The sequence below is a fragment of the Myotis davidii genome, unplaced genomic scaffold, assembly GCF_000327345.1.
Source record: "Myotis davidii unplaced genomic scaffold, ASM32734v1 scaffold803, whole genome shotgun sequence".
In the NCBI taxonomy this organism is placed as follows: Eukaryota; Metazoa; Chordata; class Mammalia; order Chiroptera; family Vespertilionidae; genus Myotis; species Myotis davidii.
This window is the reverse complement of record NW_006295567.1, coordinates 3731375-3755909: the sequence shown is the minus strand read 5'-3', so window position 1 is coordinate 3755909 and position 24535 is coordinate 3731375. Positions and strand designations below refer to the sequence as shown.

The following is a 24535-nucleotide window of genomic DNA, read 5'->3' as shown; positions in this document are numbered from 1 at the left end:
TGGAAGCCTGGCATGAAGACATTGTGGTCAAAAAGGGAGGACAGGCTGCTGGATGTAATTGGATTCTTGTTCTTCTCTCTTTCCTGCTCCAATACTAACTTTGACCACAGCCACGCCTCTCCTCAGAAGGCAAAAATTGTATGGTGAAGAATAAAAGGAGGCAAGGTTGGAGGTGGGTTGAGAGGAACAGTTTTAACCCTCTTTAAAAGAGGAGAATGAAATTATAGCCCTCTGGAGAAGACCGGGACACATTTCAACTCCTACTCCACCCTCTTCACCCTTTCCCTCTCAACCTCGGGCCCAGATATCTCCCTCTCTCTCTCCCTCTCTCCACTGCCGTTATGCTTGGGTTAAAAATGGAGGGAGTTTCCCAGCTAATCCACATTATTTTCAACTGTATAATTTAGAGCCATGATATAAGAATAAAAGACTATTCTTAAAATATTTTGTAAGATCTATTTTTGACTTAATGGTCTTGAATTTTGCTTTTCTTTTCTTGTTGCTGTTTTGGTTTTAAATAAAAATGTTAAATATCATAAGATGAAATGGTATAAAGCATGTCATGTCATATTGAAACCAAACCAAAGAGACTAAAGATAAAGCTTTGGCTCAGCCCAGAAACATTGTGACCCAGCTGTCAACATTTCTAGATGAAGTTAGAGGCCATTATGTTATATATGCTGCTAACTTTTTAAAGCTCTGAAAATAATGTTTTAGAGTTGACCCTTGAAAAACACAGGTTTGAACTGCACAGGTCCACTTATAGTCAGATTTTGTCCTCACTAAATATTGTAAATTTAATTTCCTTTTCTTAGGATTTTCCTGATATTTTCTTTTCTCTAGCTTACTTTATTATATTAATACAATATATAATACATATAACATGCAAAATATGTGTTAATTGACTGCTTATGTTATCAATAGGCTATTAATAATCAAGTTTTGGGGGAGTCAAAAGTTATATGCAGATTTTCAGCTGCATGAGGCAGGGCGGGTTTGGGGCTCAGTGCCCCAACCCCATTGTTCAGAGGTGAACTGTGCTTCCTTCCTTTTTTCAGCTGATTTTTTGCTAGTCTCACTTAGGCTCCAGATTTTAAAGTGAATTATGATAGTAAATGCAGCTATATTCTGTATTGATAAAAGAAATTCAGTAATTTGAAGAAATAGACTTTTTTATACAAAAGAAAAAATGTAAATTCAGAATTTGAAGTGTCCTTATCTTTTTTATTTTGCTCATTCCAATAATGCATTCTAAATACATGCATTTGTCATAATTACTTAGATGTGTTTTTATACGTACATATTTTAAGCTGTTTGAAACATTTCTAACTTACCTAAAGCAGGATTTTTTGTACACTGACTACCCAATGAATGTTTTGTCCTTGAGGAGCCAAGGACAAAACCCATGAAGACATGGTAAAGAAAAAAAGATCACCTAGGGTGTATCTGGGCTGAGCTATTCTTTCCCAATAAATAAATGTCTTCCAAAAAGGTATTTATAGTCAGTACTTATAAAAGTAATGGTACTAGAAATAGTTTATTTTGCTACATGTTATTTATGTCCAATCTGGGCTACAGTATTCTGACCATAGTTGTCTGTTCCACATGCTGAGAAACTGAGAACCTAGCTTGGTAGGGTTCCAAACTTTCAAAGGTAATTGTTTATTAAAAGATAAGAAGCAGTCTGAGACACCTTCAATCTTGCTTCAGAATAAGGGAATTGCTGCAATGTGATTTCAGCATTTCCCAGTGCATGGACTGAAATTTTGATTTGTTCTTAGCAATAGTTGAATGGTTTCCTAGAGCTGGTTTATGTCTTATGGCACGCAGTGGCAAGGAGTGTGTCATAAGAAGTCCAAGGTTAAAGAACATGGCACCATGTACTGGGAAACCAATAAAAAAGAAACCTAGCTGAAACTGGTTTGGCTCAGTGGATAGAGCGTTGGCCTGCGGACTAAAAGGCCCCAGGTTCGATTCCGGTCAGGGGCATGTACCTGGGTTGCAGGCACATCCCCAGTAGGAGATGTGCAGGAGGCAGCTGATTGACGTTTCTCTCTCATCGATGTTTCTAACTCTTTATCTCTCCCCCTTCCTCTCTGTAAAAAATCAATAAGATATATTTAAAAAAAGAAACCCAGAGAAAACCCAAACAGGAAAACAGAAAAGCCAGTAGTTTTCTACTTTTGTTCGGCACTGGAAACCATGCTTTAGAGTTCGATGGGATATGTGCAGTGGGCCTTTGGTTTCCCAGTGGTAATGAACTCATAAATGCATGATCACACAGCTCAACAGAAGCTTCAGTGCTTCCTGGCAATTTCATGTTATCTGGCTTTCTAGTTCTCAACAAAGAGAATTTCCAATCTGTTCGTGTGTACTCAAACCTCTGATTTCCCTCCTACATCTTTAGCATTAGCAATTAACTCAGCTCCTACTCGCAAAAGAATTTGGTAACTTTTCGTCAGATGGAAAAATTTTACCTTCCCACCAGGAAGTATGCTAACTTTTCTATATTTACACCAATTTTTCTTCTTTCCTACCTGTTTTTTTTTTTAATTCTTTATTGTTTAAAGTCTTACACATGTCTCCTTTTTCCCCCATTGACCTCTCCCTGGCCACTCCCACCCCCCAGCACATGCCCTCACCCCACCCCCACTAATGTCTGTGTCCATTGGTTATGCTTATATGCATGCATTCAAATCCTTTGGTTGATCTTTTACCTGCACCCCACCCCTCGGCCCCCACCTTCCCTCTGGGGTTTGACGTTTCTCTATTCTAGATTTATTTTTGTTCATCAGTTTATGTTGTTGATTGTATTCCACAGATGAGTGAGATCATGTGGTATTTATCTTTCTCCAACTGGCTTATTTTGCTTAGCATAATGCTCTCCTTATCCATCCATGCTGTTGCAAATAGTAAGCATTCTTTCTTTTTTACTACAGCATAGTATTCTATTGTGCAGATGTACCACAGTTTTTTAATCCCACTCATCTGCTAATGGGCACTTAGGCTATTTCCAAATCTTAGCTATTACAAATTGTGCTGCTATGATCATAGGGGTGTATATGTCCTTTCTGACTGGTATTTCTGATTTCTTGGACTATATTCCTATAAGTGGGATAATTGACCCAGTAATCCCACTTTCCTACCTGTTTTAAATCAAGAGAAATCAAGGGAAGACTCTCTTCTTATCCAAGGCCAGTTCTTCTCATATACTTTAGAATTCATTTCTATCACGCTTTTCCAGTAGTTGTAGTCCTCTCACTCCTGACTCACAATTTCTCTCTATCTGTTCCTTTCCTTAACATGTAAACATACTTTAATACCTCTCATTGTAAAAATATATCACATACCCACCTTTCCTTCTAATAATTGTAGAAGTAATGATAACTACAATTTATATGTATATTTATCACGTAGTGTATGCCAGATGTATTCTAAGATCTTTCTGTTATTAACTTGTTCAGGGGAGGGGGCAGGGGAATCTTGCCATACCCAGCTCTGGAGCTGTTACTTTATTCCTGCCAAGAGAAGTAGAGCCAACAGAAGGGTGATCTCTCCCAGGAAATATCACTCTCTCACTACTAGTTCAGGGTCATCTAGGGTCATGCAAACAGAGGTAAGAAGTATTATTATTAATTATAGTCAAACAGGAATTGGTAATGGGTGAATGACAAGGACAATGTTTAGGTTCTTGGTTGTGGATGACGGTGCTCTTTCACAAAAGGAGGAACTGTCTTAAGAGGAAGTGTGACGAGTTCACTTTAAGACATGTTGGGCTTGAAATATCTGGGATTGGATGGCTCAGATAGAAGCAGATAGGGGTTTGAAAGGTAGGCACAATTGGGAGTCTCTTATCTCAGGGTTAAAGTTGGTACTTTGGAGTACAAGTTCTTTGAGATCTCCACAAGTCATGATCCTCAGAGTTTCATAACTGGCCCAGTAATGTCATTTAGCACAATTCACCTGTAGTGTGGTTCAACGGCAGGTATTTTCCTCAGGGTTCTGGAGAAGTTCAGAGGACCCAGTCAAATGATAGTTTGCCTCCCTCCTACACACCATCAATGACAACATTACTCTATTTTTTGCCTTTTTTTTTTATACCTTTCATTGTTAGCTATTTGATTTTGTTTTCAAAGTGGGCTTTATGAAGATGTCCATCAGTTCGGATGGCGTCCTAAATTAAAATATGAATGTATAGCAGAGACCTCCATTTTGTTACTCTTTCTAGAATTTTAGGAACTGGCTAAATCTAGATAAGTTACTATAATAGGTTGAGAATTTGTGTACATAGTCATTATTGTTAATACTTTTTAAAACCTAGTGAGAGCTAAGCACTTACACTTATTATTTGTAATTTTAAGATGACCCTATGTGGGAATATTTTCACTCCCATCTGACAGATGAAAGATTAAGGCTGTGAGAAGCTGAATACTTGGTTCAAGGCCACTCGATTGGTAAGCTTCAGTTGCCAAGAGTCAGTCATGACTGTGTAAGTTGCTGGTTGTGAACCCTGGTGAACATTAGAATCATCTGAGGAGCCGTAACCGTTCTAACACTCAGGCTGCACCTGGACAATTACATCAGAAACTTAGGGGGTAACGTTGATACTCAGTTTTTTAGAGCTTCCCAGGTTATACCGTTGTGCAACCAAAGTTGAGAAATACTAGCCTATCTCTCAGACCGAAGACCATTTCATCCAAAATTGGTTTCATTCCACATTTAAAAAGTCTTGTGACACAAAATAGACTGTTGATTACACTTGATAAGCAGAATAAATAAAGGTCTTGATAGGAAAGCATTACCTTCCTCTGCCTTCCCAGTCATCAAAGAAATATTTTCAAAGCTTAGACACCCCAGCAACAGGGTGACAGAGTTTTGTTTGCTCACTTGTTACAAGTTGAAGGCAGCTTTATGGATGCATTACTATTATCCCTCTTTTTGAGTGACCCTTTATGGTGCTTGCTTACATCAGAGCTATAAACCCACTGATAAAATATTCCTTCTACAGGTATAGAACACAGTGCTAATTAATTCATTTGAGCTTATAACACATTTTGAATTACTAGTAAAGCTTTAATTGAACTCTTGGCCTAATTTAGCAAATGACTTTAAGTATATTTCATTTTGAATAAAGTTGTTATCTCCTAAGCCTGGAGATAACAGTATATAATGAAACATCTGCCATGCATGGTGTACACATGTTTGGATTCCCAAAGGACACATTTCCAAGAATCAGATTTTCCTGTTATGTGTGACAAACTTTCGAAGGTTTTCAAATTATGAACATGTTTTCTGCAAGACACATTTTTTCGACATCTGTGGAACCAATTTTTATCTCTATTGACATCTTTCTAGTATTTTTCTTTTTATTAGTGCCACTTTATTTTAATATTAAATTATAAAATCTAACCCATATGTTATTATTGTCTGAGGTACTCATATTTATAAACTGCTTGAATTGATTATTTATTCATTAACTATTTAATATCATAAATGACTTCATATTAGCAATTTCTTTTACTTATAAGGGCCAGTGTTATGACAGAGATTTTGATAATGCAGAAAATAACTTCCAACATTTTTCACAAAAAGTGGATCATAGGATGTTTCTCATCATAGTTTTGTGCCATAGCTTTAAAATCAAGTATTGCAACCTCTGTTAAATAGTAAACCAAGAGTTTTTAAGAAAGAACTAAAAGCCCATCATATATATTCAATTGATAGTTTCCAGTACACACAGAGAGAAAATGCTAAATGTTTGGGTCTGTGAGACACATTTGTCAGTTGTCTACAAATGATACAGCTGTTGATGTAGCATTTCACAGAAGCTGTGGAATAAGGGAGGTTGAATAAAGTGGCATAACAAAAAGCCTCTGATTAAATCCTTAATACATAGAACATTTCATTTCATTTAATGAAATGTTGACCATAGGTCACAGTGCCCATTTGCCAGGGCTGACCAGTAGACCTGAGCGATGAATAACTGATTACTCTGACACAACTGTTTGCTGTGAAAGAGAGGACTAAGGGACTGCCTGGCTAAAGGAACCAGACAGCCTCGATTGCCTGCCTTGTTAGGCTTTTATTGTAGCAACAATTTGAGATAAAGTTTATCTTTTAGATACAATCAGTAGGGTAAGTAATTTTGGGAGGGCATGTGTGTTTGTAGTCTCCTTTAAGCAAGGACACACAAAGATTAGGCATAAGGATTCCAGTAAACACCTGGGGGTCTGCACATGCACAGACTTGTTTGGAAAGGTCAAGGAATAATTAGAGGCACCACCTTCGGCACTCCCCTAAGTCCGAATTCTGATAACAGGCTGGGCAGATTTCCGCACACTTCCCTTTTCTCGGAATGTCCTTCTTACAAACTTTCCAACCAAGTCTCATGCCTCCCCACACCCACTAGTTTTAATAATTCCTCTCATTTGGACTGTGGTGACGTATCCTGATAACCTCAACATATGACATTTGTCCATATGTTGATGGAGTCTATGTACCAAAACTCTACTTTTAAATGTTGGATTTTGTTGTTGTTGTTTTTAGTTGGTTGTGATTTGGACAATGAGGCTCCATCATGTAATATCATTTGTTTGTTTACCATAACATCTATTTACTAGCTACACACTATTTTATTTCAAAAAGTATTTGAGGTACATAGTATTCCATGGTGTAAATGTGGAATAGCCACAGCCTTTTTATCCACTCATCTACTAATGGGTACTTGGGCAGTTTCCAGATCTTAGCTATTATAGGTAATGGTGCTGTGAACATAAGGGTGCATGTATCCTTTCTGATTGGTGTTTCTGGTTTCCTAGGATATATTCCTAGAAGTGGGATCACTGGGCCAAGTGGCAATTCCATTTTTAATTTTTTTAGGAAACTCCACACTATTTAACATTGTGGTTGTACCAGCCTTCATTCTTGCCAGTAGTGTATTAGGGTCCCCTTTTTTCACCATCCATGCTATCTTGTCATTTGTTGATGGTAGGTATTCTGGCAGGTGTGAGATAAGTACCTCATTGTTGTTTGAATTTGCATCTATGATGATTTGCAACTTTGAGCATTTTTTTCATATGTTTATTGTCCATCTGTATGTCCTCTTTGGAGCAGTGTCTGTTCAAATCCTCTGCCCATTTTTAATTGGATATTTTGTCTTTTGTTGAGTTGTATGAGTACTTTATGTATTTTGGAAATTAAGAAGAGAAAGACAAATATCACACGATCTCACTTTCACATGGAATCCAATGAACAAAATAAACTGATGAACAAAATAGATCCAGAAACATGGAAACATGCAACAGGCCGACCAGTCTCAGGGGGAAGGGGGTGGGGTGGGAAGAGATTAACCAAACAACTTACATGTATATGCATAACCCATGGACACAGCTAATATTGTGGTGAAGGCCTGGGGAGGGAGCGGGGAGGAGAGGGTGTCAGTAGGGGGAAGGAGGGAAAAGGCAATATCTGTAATACTTTCAACAATAACAATAAATTAAAAATAAAAATTTTCTAAAAAGTATTTGAGGTGCCTTAAAGAATGTAGTTAAACTATATTAAAATTAATATTACCACAATCAAGATACTTCACAGCAAAGGCAACATACCGTGGTGAAAAGAGCGTAAGCTTTTTCATCGGCTACCTGTGTAACTTCACACAGGTTATTTAACCTGTCTAAGCTTTATTTTTTTGTTCATAAAATATTTACTTTTCATCATTGTTGCAAAATTGATGTTTAAGGCAGAATAAGTGCTTGATAAGTTAGTTTTTCATCACCTCTTAGAATGCAGTCAAACATCTCCAAATATGTTTGTTTTGCCAAATAAAAATCATTCACATATTTGATTAAGCTTTCAATTTCGGTATTATTAACAGCTGTCATTTTTGAGCACCTGTTATTTGTGATTATTATCTTTGTGCAAAGTCCTTTTTATCCATTATCATTTTCACTCTCAGAATAATTCAATTTTAGTCTGTAATAACTAGTGTTTTCTGAATAATGTAAATAAACAATTATAGTATAGCTTTTAAAGGGCCATCTTTGAAATAACTATGATGATGAACCAGAATTTTCCCCCAAAGATCATTAATATGAAAACAGTTACAAATGTATCTCAGAATTATATGTATCTTGTATATGTTTTTTCCATGTGAATAGCAAGATATACATATTTCTAATGTATTTATTACAGACATATCAGTATGAGTGGAGGAAGTTATCTAAATGGATCAAATAAGAATTGCTTCATATGGAGGAATTATTTCAGTTTGTCTAAAATTGTTGAAATGTTGCAATAACTGCAAATAATTTCTGATTTATTCATAAATACATCAGTTAAAGTATACAGATATTGATACTATTAGAGTTTCAAAATATCCTCCTAACATGATTTACCTCAATTTCTAGTTATTATATTTCTAGCAAAAGCAAACTTCTCTATATTGTGTATTCCATGGAGGATTTTTTTAATATCATGTGTCTCTCACCAAAAGCATTTTCTCTTTTGCTTTTTGAAATATTTATAAAGCAGGTGTCTAAAATTGCTTATTTTCAAAGGCGAACACCATTTTTCTGATTTATTTGAATGTTGGGAATAAGGTAAACATAGTATTTTGGTATTAGAATTTTTGGAAATCTGCCAGACAAAAAAAGTAAATAATTATAATTCACACTTTAAGAAATTTATCACTATAATAGTGTAATAATAGTTTTCAAGTTGGAATTAAAGTATCATTAATATTTGAAATAAGTAAAACAGATGTCTTTTATCAGTCTAATGAGAAATAGGAACATGGGCCCTAACCAGTTTGGCTCAGTGGATAGAGCATCAGCCTGCGGACTCAAGGGTCCTGGGTTCGATTCCGGTCAAGGGCATGTGCCTTGGTTGCGGGCACATCCCCAGTGGGATGTGCATGACGGGGCAGTGCCCCAACGCCCCAATCAGCTCTGCTCTGAGCCCGACCAGGAGCTGCACCTAGGGATTGGGCCTGCCCTCTGCAACCCGGGAGCAGGCCTAAGCCAAGCAGGGTGTTATCTACTGAGGGGTCCCAGACTGTGAGAGGGCACAGGCCGGGCTGAGGGCCCCCCCCCCCCCGAGTGCACAATTTTTTGTGCCCCGGGCCACTAGTCCTATATAATAAAAGGCTAATATGAAAATTGACCAAGCAGCGGAACAACTGATTGCTATGACATGCACTGACCATCAAGGGGCAGATGCTCAATGCAGGAGCTGCCCCTGGTGGTCAGTCCACTCCCACAGGGGAAACACCACCCAGCCAGAAGCCCTGAGCCAGGCTCACTGCTGGCAAGTACAGCGGTAGTGGCAGGAGCCTCTCCCGTGGGGAGCGGGCCTAAACCATCAGTTGGACATCCACCGAGTGCTCCTGGACTGTGAGAGGGTACAGACTGGGGTGAGGACCTACTCTGAGTGCACAAATTTCATGCACTGGGCCTCTAGAGTCTTTATAAGCAGCTGTTGTTTCTAAAACCAGATTTTCTTTAGCTCATCCTGCCTTCATTTTTTTGAGGCCTGGAACTTTTTGAGGCCCTTTGGCTCAAGATGAAGGCATAGTTCTTACTACAAATAAAAAATGCTTTTTTCATTATGGATAAACTTTTTTTCACCCTAGTCCTGTTTCTTTTTTTCTGATTTGTCCTCAAACAATTTTTTTTAAAATGACATTTCAATGAAAACTGATACAGTGTCCCTGGCACCAGGGCTAGTTATAAAATTCAATTAATATAGTGATTTTCAACCTTTGTTTATCTCATGGCACACATAAACTAATTACTAAAATTCGGTGGCACATTAAAAAATATATTTTTTGCCAATCTGACAAACATTAGTTATAATTTTGATTGATTTACAAAATAATAACATTATTATTACCTACCTTTTTTACTTCAAAGTGACATTTATTTTTTTGGCTTTATATGGTATGAGAGTATTTCTTGCTCATGTCACAGTCTAATGTGTGGCAACTAGAGTTAATATGTGCATCTAGTGTCACAAATTTCTTTCATCTTGGGGCTTTAATGTCTTCTGGGGCCTCAGAGCTCCTAACTGAAGCTTTGTGTTTGGATACTAATCAGGAAAGAGTAAAAGCATGGAGGACTTCATAGGTCATTTTATGGGAATAACCTAGAAGTGGTGTACATCAATGATACCCATATACCTTTGGCCAGAACTCAGTGACATGCTTCCCTACCTGCACAGGGCTAAGAAATGAAATCTAGTAGGGTACTTGGGAGAAAGAGAACATAAAATAAAAATAAATCTCTTTTTTCAATTACAGTTTACATTTATTATTATTTTATATTAATTTTAGGTGGACAGCATAGTGGTAAGACAATCATACAATTCAAAAAGGGCTCCCCTTGGTATTATCAGTACCCACCTGGCATTTATTAGCCTTTGAAATCAGCTTGGATTTTATAGATCAATTTTAAAGTTTTTTAAAATTTTCTATTTTGTTAATTTCCGCTTTTATCTTTATTAAATTTCTTCTGATTTCTTTAAATAGCCTATTTTCATTTTCTACATAAGGCTAGTGTTAAGGTAGGCAAAGGCAGGCAAACATTGTTAACATAAATGAGCAAACATTTCTTTCTAACATCTAGAGTTAACCAGTATCTCTAATATTCCTGAGAACAAAAAAAAGAGGCTCAGCATACTTTCATTTTCCCCTGCTCCCTGGTAACTTTCATCTCTCCCACCTTTTAACCCTCATTAATATTATTTTAGTATTTATGTCCAACTGGTTATATTTTAAAATGTAAATATTAATATTTGCATATTTTTAAAATAGTGAACATTTATTTGTACTTATTGTATTTTATTCCTTTGCTCCCCATTACTTCTTTTACTTTTTTTTTTATCTCATTCCTTCCTCCTGGATTTCTTCTGATTAATATTGGTTTATATTGTCCAGCAGTTCTTTCAGACAGAATCTTGAGATAGTAAACATCAAAGTTCCTTTTGATTCTAAAAATGTCTTTATTTCTGCCTCTCAAATAATAGTTTGGCTGGGTATAGAATTCTATCTTTAAAGTTATTTTTTTCTTTAGAATGTTAAAGATACTATTCTATTGTCTTGTATCCTGGGTTGCTCACATGGAGTCCGATGTCTTATTTCTTTTGACTTGGACAGCTTTTTAAGATTTTTCTCTTTATTCTTGATGTTCACAAATTTTGTCACAATATATCTAGAGGGGGTGTTTGGGTATGTGTGTGTTTCATCTTTAATTTAACCTCTAGCCAAGAGGATCTTTGAAGTCCTAAGAAAATTTCCCATAGTATTTCCTTAAATGCTGCCTTTCCCCCCAGTTTCCTCTATTTCATACTTCTGGAAGTACTTTTAAACCAATTTTAGGACCTCTGTGTCATCTATGTATCTTAAATCTCCCACTTTCCATGTCTTAATCTGTGCTCCCAATATCTAGCTTTGTGTTGTGGTATCCTCCAATGGGAGCTCATCTGCTTTCTGTTTTTTAGGCATTTCTGACAGTGTCTGGTCTACCACAGATTATACTTTTCTTTCCAGTTATCTTATGCAACCTTTCCTGTGGTCTCTAAGGATTTGGAGTGAAGGGTATACGCAAGGGTGAGAGGTATAAACAGTGCTCGGTTTTCCAATTTAAAAACCTTTTCAAGTTGTGCAATATTTGTTAATCACACTCATTGGCTATAAAGCAGGACCAGATTGGGATTTGACAAAGCAGGTGGAGCAGAAGCATAGGATGATGAGCTTGAGGTGTTCATAAATCTCATATTTGGTATGGTGAGCTGTGAAGACCTGGCTGTGGTGTGATTAAAGAACAGACACACGGAGAGTGAGAAGCTGTTAACTATGGAGGCCATGACAGTAGGGCCAGTGGTAACAAGAACAGGACAGGTGACAATAGTCTAGCAAATATAACATGTTAGTAGACAAATCAGTGTGCATTTCTTTAGGTGGAGTATCTGATTTTATACTGATTCTTCACATGATGATGAAGCAAAATATAGCTTGTTTTCTTTCTCAGGATCTTAGATTTTGGTACACTCTTCATGTAAGATTAGTTTTGTGGTTTTAAACCTTTATAATCCATACATGCCTTGGGTTGAAATAGTCTACCTGCATACTTGGAGCAATTTCAAGACTTTATGAATATTCATCTGACCATAGTAAAATGCTGTTACCCATCGAAATGGGTTTTTCTTATATAGTTACTATATATTTTCCCACACACGTTGTAGCCATTGTTGTCCAGAGAGACATGAATTTATTGAAATAAATGTCAGTATCCCCCAATTCCATGTATTTCAATTTGTATTAGAATTAAAGTATCAGGAAACATCATATATAGAAAGCAAATTAGAAGTCTCTGTATTGAGACTTTGAGCATTTTGTTATCATAAAATTGCAAGACTTCCAGCAATTATTACTTAACATTTCAACATTTTACACTGTTTTTTATAACCCTATATTGATAGTTTAAAAATAGAGAAGGAATAGGTTTGTTAGCCCACACAATTTAGATAAACTGGTGGAAGGAAATAGCACGTGAATTAGAAAGTATAACTAGTTTTCAGATATTGAATGGAAGAGGTCTTTGAAATTCAAATTGAGATCAGCTACTGTAGATCAGGAATGAGCAAAGTAGTCATCCTGTAGATATTTAAATTTAAACCTCAATGTCTCACATATAGCGGGACTCTCAGTTGGTTAAAGCTACTACATTATGCCTGAAACAGGAGTAAAGGTGTGAGGAAGAGGGTGCTAGGAATCAATACTTCATCATACTGAGTTATCATCTTTGTAAGAATAAACATAAGTACTAAGTAGGTTTAAGTCCTGTATGAAAAAAGAAATTGCAAACTGAAAAAATGGTAACTCCTTTGTTAGTACTATTAAAAATGATGATAATTATAGTCATAGTCAGTTGGGTACTTGCTAAATGCCTACCGCAGTGCTACTCAGCTTCTATACATTATCCTTCAGTATTAAAACAATCTGGCGAGATGAATATGATACATTTCTTTATATAGGATTAAAAGAATTGGAAAGCTAAATTAACATCTGGCGAATTTCACCAGAATAAGCAAATAATGTGAATAATTTGGACCTAAATTTTAAAAAGATAATTCTGCTTTAGCAGTGTGGAGTGAAAGTGAGAGGATGAAGGTTGTATTTTTATTTCTTTACTATGAGTTTTTATTTTTTTCTAGTTCTACTGGGTTTTACTCTCTTCAGTTTTTAGAAACAGTAAGACTGAAACTGACAAAGGGAAAATTAGTTTGGTTACTAGTTCTGGTTTATAAAGACTTGCTTTATAACAAGATTTACACAAAGAAATTATACCAATAGTGAAATAAGTAGCCACCTTTACCAAAATGAAGTTGCTCATCTTTGCAGACAAGTCACAAATAACTAATGGTTGGCACATTCAGAGGGATTAAGTTGCATAAAATATCTGTGAAATCATGACCGTGTACTGCCAGTGACTAGATTAGCTTTTCAAAATGATTTGATTAAGACACACATTGTAATGTAAATGTAATGACATAGAGAATGTATTAAGTGCTTTAAAATACATGTTATTTTGTACTAGGCCATTAGCCAAACCATTTTATGCTTTGTTCTTATACCTTGAATATCACACTTGTATAAAAGCAAAGTAATTTTTCCTTTTCAAAGGCTGTTGCTATGTAATCTTAACTTCCACGCAGATAAAACAACAAAGAATTATCAGCCAAAAAAGAAGGATAAAGAATGTAGCCCAAAGAATTATGTGAGATGTCTGTAACTTAAATTAAACCAAAGAAAGGACCATTTCCATAATTATATTTCAAGAAAACATTCAAGTAAAGCAGTAATTTTAATTTCCCCGGAGTTTAAATTTACATTTAGGCTTCTTCTCATAAAAAATTGAACACACACACACAGAATTTTTTTTAATCATGCATACTATATACATAAAGACCACAGGGTTTCTAATTTCTGTAAATAATTACTCTGTCACAGAGGGGAGGTAGATATTTGAAATAAAAGTAATGCATTGGAATGATTCACAGTCCCCTGACGAACACATGATTCCCTCCATAATCACCATGGGTCTTTTTTGTTTCCACAGAGCATCTGTACAACCACCACTGCATTTTTGCACTTTTTCTTCTTGGCTTCATTCTGTTGGGTTTTGACGGAGGCTTGGCAGTCATATATGGCTGTAACTGGAAAAATCAGAACACGGCTTATAAGGAAACGCTTTTTGTGCCTTGGATGGGGTAAGCATGATAATAAACCCTTCTGTGATCTTGTTATGATGACTTTGAATACTTATATAATAAAGCAATAGAGTATAATTATTCTAAGACTACTTTAATTTGTACGTAATTTGATATATGGAAGTGGAAATATATGAAGTTGGCCATTTTTTAACATTCTTTAGGCATTTGGAACTTTAACAAGGAATACATATTGGATGACTACATAGATAGCTGGTAATCATCAGTGAGTAGTATAAGATGAGGCCTGAGGTATCTACAGGCTGAGAAAAGCAGTGTTCTATGCTGATATGTTCTGAAAGTGCAAAATCTTTTAAAATGTTCAGGGCTCAAGGTCATGTACACTAGTCAAGTACGTCCCACAAGAAAACTCTGAGGAATTCATTCCAAGAGCACTCAGAACTATTAAAGACTACAGCTATTCACCTCACGGGGAAAAACCCACTTAGAGATTGAATGAAACCTCATGTATAGTCAGTTGGGGCCTCAAAGGAAAAGCAGAATTGTTGACAAACTGAGAATTAATTAATTCTTTGCCCATCTTTAATAGGAAATTTTTTTTCTTAAATTGTCTTATGAATTAGACATCTTGAAAGTCTGTGCATTTCATAGGGTCAATTCTAATGTTTAATTAAAATTTATTAATTTGTTTAGTTTAAGAAACCAGTTTTAGAAAAATCCCAAGATGTTTGCTTTGAGTTTGAAAAGACTTACACTAAAAACACTGAGAACTTGGAACCAAATATACAACAAATACTGAATATACCAGAGACTGGAGAATGGGTTGCTTGAGGGAGCCTGGAAAACTACAAATAAGTGGATTTATTACATTACCAGAATAATTCATGCTGGGAAAAATAGGATCAAGAAGACTTAAGGATTATCCATCAGGTTTCAGTAAGGGTCTGTCATGTCTGATAAATGTATTCAGGCTCTTTGTCCTAATAGAATAAATGAGAATGCCATTAAGAAATTAGAAAATGTATTCTACTTACACTTTCATAAAATTTTTGTCTGGATTTCATGTCAAAGGCCTTTCAAAGTTGGACTGGTATTGAATTTTTTCATCAACTAGTACCATAGATCCAAGACATGTAGGTTGTAGTTAAGAAGACTTTCCTTTAAGTGGCGATTGTTAGGATTGGCAACTACCTTATTTAATAGCATTACCAAAGATCTTAAGGGTAGGTTTCAGCTGGTCTCCAAGTTTACAGGTAGTATTAAATGACTCTGGGTAACAAAAGTGCTAAACTGATCGTGCTAAATTATCAGGAAGTCTGTGAATGGGCAGAATGGTGGCATACTAGTTTTATTAAGTCAAAGTAAATTTAGAAAATCATTTAAAAATCTAAATTGTATAGGATGAAGAATATTAATTCTTCAGCTATGACCCAAGAGAATGTTTTTTCCTAATGAAATTTTTCTAGTTAATTAAAAAAGTCAACTAATGACATGGCATATCATGATTTAATTATTTATATACTAGAGGCCCGATGCACGAAAATTCATGCAAGAGTAAGCCTTCCTTTCCCCAGCTGCCAGCACAGGCTTCCCTCCAGCACCCGGGACCCGGGCTCCTTCCCTCCTCCAGCTGCTGGCAGGCACCCAGGACCCGGGTTGGCTTCCCTCAGGCCATTCGCAGGCACCTGGGACCTGGACTGGCTTCCCTCAGGCCCGGCTTGGTCAGGAAGGACGTCTGAAAGATGTCCGGTCTAATTAGCATATTACCCATTACCCTTTTATTACAGTATTTGTTTAAAAATATGGTGTGTCTCTTGAAGTGCTCTTCATCGTTCTTGTGATTAAATCTCATGAAGAAATATGATGCCACTTAAAAAGACTCGGAAGACACTAGCAGGAAGGAGGGAAAATGATAGGGAGAAAAAAAAGGTGGATGGAGAGAATACAAGAAGGTAGTTAGATAATAGATTTTACAATCATGGTCTTTCAGAAAAGAAGGCATGGCCAAAACTTAAAAAAAAGAATATAAACAACATAGATTAGACTAAGCTCTCTTTACCAAAACATAGGGAGGTTCCATTGAACTTGAGTAAGGTAGATTCATATAGACATAACTAAAAGATGTTAGGTCAAAATTGGTGCAGGTATGCAGGCAAGTGAATTCCAAGAGGAACTGAGTAATGCATGGAGTGATACCTATCCAGAGGTCTGTGAAACTGGCATATATTTTCTGATCTTCATTCAGGATTATTAAAGGGGAATAATCAGAAAGCACAGAAGTAATTAATTAGGGCCCTTAATCCTGTTCCTACATTCTTATTATAAGTAAAACATAAGGAGTTAAGTGATAAGATTCACTTTGGTTGTGAATCAATATGTGGTCAACTGAATGTTCTACTTCTGTGATATTCTATCACACCAGGATATCCTTTTTTTTTTTTTTTTGCCTTTCTCATTTTATAACTATAATTTTTCTTTATAACAGTGTGAACCCCTAGGGGGAAAAAATAACTTAAAAGATATACTAAATCTCTGTTATTAGTTTCTTTTAAACTCATGTCAAATGTGGTGGTAACCTAGCAACATCAGAGAAAGTGCACTGAGTTAAAAACCCAGCTGTCACTCTCATAGTTTTGTAGTTGAAAGAAATTTTGTAATGGAGACATACCTTATGAAGTGATTCATCTATAGCTATTCCTCTGATTTAAGTATTCGAGTTTGTCCTACCTTTTCTTGAGCCAGTATGCACGGTGGTTGTGGCGTAGTGTGAAGTGTGACAATGTTTTTCTTACAGGTTTACCAGCATTAGTAGTGGCCACATCAGTAGGCTTCACCAGGACGAAAGGATATGGCACTGATCACTAGTAAGTCTATCCACAGTGATCAATCATGTTTGTAGTTAAATAAATCATCAGTGACGCCTTTGGTATGAATCTGGTCTTTGAAAGGCATTGTATTGGGGGTGGGGAAAGAAGTAGGATTATGGATGATATGATTCCAAATTTCAAGGAGCTTTTGATTAAAACCAAATACAGTACAATGAGTAATGTTATCAGCTTGAAGATTAATTTACACAAAACCATAGTAGAAATTTAGTAGCAATCTCAAACGGCAAACTGAAGTGTTCTATCAGATGAAGGACTTTTTTCTCCAGGTATTTCATTTTTAAAAATTAACATTAAATTGTCAGGTTCAAAGTGGGAAAGCAGAATTTTATCCATACGCTGTATGGTAAAGAACAGTAACTAAATGTAGACTTTGAATGCTTATATATATATAATTTCTAGATTAAAAATGTTAATTGGGGTATAATTTACATAGAGTAACATTTACCCTATTAGGTTTAGAGTTCTGTGAGTTTTAACAAATGCCAAAGTCATGTAAGCACCACCACAACCAATATAGAAGTTTATTGTGAGAAAAAATATCGAACAAGTTATTATTAAATTGTTGTTAATTTTGAAAGCAGCATGTCAATTCTGTGGACTGAAATTAACATTGAAAAGGTGGGTGAAATGGTGGGCATGACCCTTTACATCAGCAGTGACTAGTAGGTCCCTCATGCTTTCCTCCTTTGACTCTCCTGGATTTTGCACGTGCAGATGAAGAGAGGTTAGGGTATCAATGCTGCAGCATTGTTCAGAATTCTTATTTCACTTTCCCATTTCTTCATGAAACCTCACAAAACCTCCATTATGAGCCCCATGCCCTCCTCAGGTACCTATGCTGTGAGAGAATGAAATGTTTTTATATAAATGGGTTACCACGTTCCTATCAATGCAAACCTATATCTCTTGGTTAATTTAATAATCAAAGCTTATCTTTAGTGAATTTTCTCAGTAGTTTAGGGAAAAAGTAAAACTAGAAGAGAAAAAATCGTGGAAACTGTAAATTACCTGTTTGCTGTAATGATGGCTTTTAAGTCAGTTTCGCCCAGTATCTCAATGGCCTCAAGGAGGATTGGGTAAATGGCATGTCTGACTCTAAAAACACACTGTTCTTGCTTAAAAGGATATTGGAAAGATTCTATAACGGATAGAAAGCAGCATTTTACAAAACTTAATAGTCACCTTTGTACTGGAAGTCAATATAAAAATCTCACAGCAAGAGTAATTTCTCTAAAATGCTTTAACTGTCTGAAAGGCCTTATGATAAAAGTTTTTTTCCATGAGAGGTATATGTCATTTCTCACTCATGAATTGCTCTAATTTTAGCTTCTTCCACATCTTTGCTTTCTGTGTGTGTGTGTGTGTATTAGAAAGCTTTGAAACTTGCCAAAATTCCAAGGCTAAATGTGTTATTTAAGTTATTTGCATCACACTCCATGGCTGACACTTATCACTAATGTTTGTTAGTTTCTATCTGATGTTATTTCCAGCTGCTGGCTCTCTCTTGAAGGAGGACTACTCTACGCGTTTGTAGGACCTGCAGCTGCCGTTGTCCTGGTAAACGTCAAAATCACCTTCTTTTGTTTTCTTAGCCAAGGAAGACTAAAATTCATTGAATTTTAAAGTTCAATGAATTGTTATTGAAATTTGAATATCAACTGCCATTCAGTCCTTTATTACTCTAAAATATTCTTATCTTGAAGACTGAAGAATATAAAATGTGGGAGTATGGGATTTCTCTCACAGTAATTTCTTATTTGTGAAGTGTTTGAGTAAGTTTTGACAAAGTCTTCTTTAATGTGTAGAATTTCATCTATGATCTTTTCACCTTTATACTATTCTGTTTGATCTACATAGTTATTAAGATCTCTTAATCTTCATAACTGCTGCTGCTACCAAATATCAATGAGCAAATGTATATATTCCTGTACCAGAGTTTCCCAACCTTAGTCTGCAGACATTTCAGATCAGCTATTTCTTTGTTGTGGGGCTGTCTTGTGTGTTTTAGGGTGTTCAGCAGCCTCCCTGGCCTCTACCTACTAGATACCAATAGTACCCGACCCCCAGTTGAACAATCAGAAATATTCATTTAAACCAGACATTTCCCAATATTTCTGGGCGTAAAAACCACCCCTACTTGAGAATCCCTGCCATATATTGTGCATGAGGATTTAAAATTTTTCTCTTTGGAATTACAAAATAATTCCTATACGTGTTTAATTATAGGAACATGAAAAATTCCTACCAATTTGCCTTTCTCTCTCTCTGAATTTATTGATTACAAATCTTTCTTGTCCAATAAGTCTTTGGAAAATCTAAGAGAGTAAAGAAATGGTCTGAATTAAATACAAAGATTCATATGCTATGCAGTTGGATCCCTTTGGTTTATTGAACAACTCATTCAATAAATTGGAAGCTAGCAACATCTTTCTTAATAACTCAATGTGACTTTTTCTTCCTTTAAAATTTGCTCTCCACTAAACTATAACAGAGAGCAGAAACTATTAATATTTCACAAGAAAAACAAAATCTAGGCATGGGTGTTAAAGAAGAGCATAGGGAAACTGGAACTGTTAGATACATTTTTGTCTGATGCATTGAATTTTTATTTAATCACTGGAATTATATCCCTAAATTACTAGGTTAATATATACATGACCTTAAAATGAAGAAACAAAGGGTTTGTGTATACTTGAAAGACCAAATTGTGTGTTTTGGGGTGGTGATGAATCTCCCCATGATTAAATTGGAAATTAATAGAATCCATGAAATACACTTTTTCTCTTAGTTAAGATAATGAGAAGATCAGACCCTTGATTAAATGGTATCTTGTCAGGAAGTTATGAGAGTGACACTTCCTAAGTCCTTCCTAACAGGTGCTTTGGATCTTTCCTACACCAGCAGTTGAACAAATTTCAACTTTATATTTCATTTGGCCAAAGTGTATTGAAGGAAGTAGAATTTTTGTGTTTTTTTTTTTTTCTTAACTAGTCATCCTGCTTGTGAAAAACTAGTTTCAATATAGTCTTCACCTATTTGCACCAAGATTCTGTTGATGGTGGAGGGTCAGGGGTAGGAAGGCAAAAAGAAGAAGCGTTTTTCCTTGATTATCTTGGTTTCAGCGCGGAGCTGGATTCCTTGATCAGGAAGTGAGTAGGTTACAAACCTTGGGTGTGCCTCATGATGGGCTGCTACAAATAGACCACAGCTGTCTCAGCAGCTTTTTACTATTTTGCTTAAGAGAGAAACGTATGTGATTTCATTTCACCTGCCTTAGCAATGCTGAGACCTGTTGAATAAGGCACATTATGGGAAGTGGTATTAGCATCCATCTTTTAAAGGATCCTGGTGAGTTGAACAGGCTTTCTCCTTTGTCTTGAAAAGAACTGTGCACCAAAATGCTGTCCACCCCACAGGAGAAGTAGGAAATTAGGCATTCTGTTCTCCCTGCTGGGGGCAATGACTAGTCCTTAGCACCTTTGGCAGCCTCACACTGTGAGACTCAAAATCTTTTGACTCTCAGGCATAGGGTGAAACTCATTTAGCCAACAGACTTTATTCAGGGGTGACTCAGAAAGAAGAATGCCAGATTGGCATAGTATGGCACCAATGAAAAGTTAGGCAATTGAATGTTCATGTACTCAGTGTTAACTACAAAACGGGGAAATAAAATGTACCTACTGCACTTTAAAACTTGAGAGTAACACACCACTGTTATATTGTTCCACATTCCTTTGTATACTTATGCATATTGGAGAAGGGCCTCCTAGTGGGAGTCTGTAAAGGAGGGTTTTCAGGAGAAACAGGGACCCGATTCCCTTCATTATCATTGAAAGGTCAACCTTTGTTTCTGTTTGACAGGTCAACATGGTGATTGGCATTTTGGTATTTAATAAACTTGTTTCCAGAGATGGGATCCTAGATAAAAAGCTCAAACACAGAGCCGGGTAAGCTGCAATTGGTGGATTTTGAAGGTTCTTTACCAGTGAATCCCATACCCCGATTCCAGATCATCAACTGCATTTGACTGTGCTTTGAATTTTGTTCTTGATGAACAAATCTGTCTTGGTAGATCCTGCCATGCAAGTTTCCAATGTGCTATTCTTAAGTAATGTAGCCAAAATCTAAAACTTAAAAAAGACCATTAAGAAAATCTGGGTTTGTGTACATAGCCTGTGTGTAAGATAAGATTATCGAGACTTAAAATACTTGTCCTTACGTGAGGACAAGCCACCTGGTTTTGGTCACAAGGGACAGGAGGGTAGACTGAACATAATGTCAGTATGAGACACAATGCAATTGGGACAAGCAAATCTTAGCAGGGTGAAATAGTGCATTTTCTTTGATTAATTATATATATCAGAACATTTTTTGAAATAACCATTTATGAAACATTGTTCTCATTCTATATGACATTTTGATGATAACTTCCTGGAAAGAGATTTGTAATTTTCACTTGCACATTTTAACCATTTATAAAATTTAGAAAAGCATTTTATTGTTATTGTACTATCACCATATCTAATGACAATGACATTTTATAAACAGATTGATAGAAGCTTTTTAGGGTTATAGTATAAATGCATCATAAAAATTTGTAAAAGCCTAAATGAAATATGAATGACTTTAAATTTCCTTTTGTATCTTTTATAGTTTATAGCTTTCGCCTTGCTATTTATACCTTTATTCAAAATTTACCCTGCAATTGTTCTGATTTCTTTAATAATTCATGATATTATTTAATAGTCATAGTATTTGATGAACAACTGGTGAGAATTTTAGGTCCTTTGTGTTTTTACAATCTGTGTGATGATTTATAAGACAGTTCAGGCATTTTCCCTCTAGTAAAAGAATAGGTTTAATGGTTTTCAGTATAAAAATCTGATATCAGAACTTCAGTGGTGTAATAAAAACACCATTAGAGATTCCTTTCTGAGGGGGAATCTCTTCCCTCTTAGAGACGTTTTGTTCACTTCAGACGAGTCTCCGTGGCATCTTTAAATAGGCAGACTTGAACTTGTACAGACACTGAGCTTTCTATACCATTTGAACTTGGAGCTTTCACATTATTACTCTTGTTAGTCTGCCACAGTTGGAATTGGAGCAATTGCATCTCCAGTTATTTCTGTCTAGATTAATGGTGTAAGAATAAATCAATCATACTGAGTACTGGGTATAGGAACTCAGTTCTGCCACTACTGGTATAAACTTGTATAATTATTTTTTAATTGCGGGGGTAGGGAAGTTAGTGATTAGGATAAAACTTTGAAGTAAAAAAACAACAATCATGTTCAGTACCTAGCTCTAGCTCTGCAATCTACTAGTTGTGTGTCTTTGGGCATGTTACTTACTACGCTTCCTGCCACAGTCTTCTCACCTATAAAGTGGCCCTTGCCTCATACTAGAGCATATGAATATAATGTGTATAAAGCATTCATTGGAGTATCTAGCAAGTAGGAAGCTCTCTCTCAACAAATGGTAGCTACTGCTATGGCGAATGGCATGAGGACGCCAAGCTGGGCAGGTTGTTTTCAAACATCTGAGTTACATCAGTCACACTTCCATGATCCCACCATTCATGATATTGGGGCCAGAAAAAGAGATAAAGGTGGAAGAGGACATACAGGGATAAATAGTGATGGAAAAAATAAAATAATAAACCAAACAAAAGAAAAAGATGAGATCATTAGGATGAGTATAATGGTAAGAGTATATTAAATTTCAGTCAGTATTTTCCTCATTTAATTACTTTATATGCAATATCTGGTTTGATTCACATAGTTCTTCGTAAGGGATAACATAGGTTTAGGAGAAATGACAACATTGTCACATCACGAACTTACATGTGTTTTCCTGATAAAACTGAGTCAAGCAGTGTTTTTCTGGTGCAAAGCCACGGCTGGAGAAATAGAAATGGTATTAAAAGCAGAATACTACTTACTGTCCACAGCAGAAAAAAACTATTAACAAATTAATGACTCCAGGTTTAAAATTGTTTTCATCTGTAATATGAAGTGCTGTTTTAGTTTAAGTATACATAGATTGACAGTTGTTCTCTGTTCCAAAGTGTGATTCAAAGAACTGTTTAGAACATAGGAGTATTTGAAGCTAATTTTACTTCACAGAGAAAGCTCTGAGGGCAATAATAAAGACTTCAATGAGGAACAAATAATCAGAATTAACTAAAGAAACATTGAGCAGGCAGCTAATTGATTAACTTAACAATTGATCTTCCTAATTGTAAATATTGACCATTTTGGGTTGTTTGAATATACATATATATTAAGCATTTATTTTGAATCAATTTCTCCTCCCATTTTTTTCTATTTCTTTGTCCCCTTCTTTTTATGATCAGTTATTAGAAACCACCAAGAATATAGTTTATGTCCAGTAAGTATTTAAAACAGTCCTAGCTGGTTTTGCTCAGTGGATAGCATCAGCCTGCAAACCGAAGGGTCCCAGGTTTGATTCTGGTCAAGGGCACATCCTGAATTGTGGGCTGAATCCCCAGTAGGGGGTGTGCAGGAGGCAGCCAATTGATGATTCTCATCATTGATGTTTCTATCTCTCCTTCTCCCTTCCTCTCTGAAATTAATAAAAATATATTTTTAAAAAGTAAAAGTAAATAAAACATGAGTGAATGACTATGTAATAAATAATACAATAGCTTACAAGTTTTATAATATCCAAATTATATTAAATGTTTCTAATACATAAAATATATTTACCAAGGGTATTTATTTCAAATATCAACACATCTTATATAAAATAATAAATAGAAATAATGAAAGCAAGATAAAATATAAAATGACAGGTGTCTTTTCAGAACTGCTCAAAGAGAATACTTCATTTTTTCTTTTTCTTTTTCTTTTTTTTTGCTGCAGTGTAACTTCCTTATCTACTATGTACTTTAAACTGCTTTACTTGCCTACCTGAAATTAAGGGGACTACTGTACCAGGACCTCATACAAATCTCATAAGACTTTTCCAAAGAGCAGAAGCATATTTTCTTCCAGGGAATTTTTTATAGTCTTAATAAACCAATAAGATAAAAATTTTTTCTAAGGTAAAGAAATTTGCATAAGGAACTAGAACTTGGAGACTTCAAGATGCCCCTGGACTAGACAGAACAACCCGAGAGAGCAGTGCAATGATTATGTTCAGACTCTGGTGCTTGAGTAGATACTGGTTTTACCAGAACTTACAGGAAATTCAGTTGTTCTTTTAATTGTTTGCACTTTTGTTTGATAAATGCATAATTTCCCTTATAACAAAGAAATGAGATTTTATTTTTCATTGCAGCCACTCAATTTAGCATCTAGACTATGTGTTCTTCATAACACATTAATCTCCATAGCGGCTATGCAAACTAGGAAAAAACATTAGATCTCTCTAGGAAATCTATCTGTCTTCATCTC

At 35.8% G+C, this 24535-nt stretch overlaps 1 protein-coding gene across 1 annotated transcript in view; it reads left to right on the top strand.

The window, feature by feature from the left end:
* ADGRB3 (adhesion G protein-coupled receptor B3) overlaps positions 1 to 24535 on the top strand; it is a 669006-nt gene that overhangs the window by 597400 nt on the left and 47071 nt on the right. The window contains exons 20-23 of the mRNA XM_006770359.2: positions 14118 to 14268; positions 17024 to 17093; positions 18608 to 18674; positions 20979 to 21064. Coding sequence (XP_006770422.1) covers positions 14118 to 14268; positions 17024 to 17093; positions 18608 to 18674; positions 20979 to 21064 — 374 coding nt within the window. The remainder of the gene's footprint in view (positions 1 to 14117; positions 14269 to 17023; positions 17094 to 18607; positions 18675 to 20978; positions 21065 to 24535) is intronic.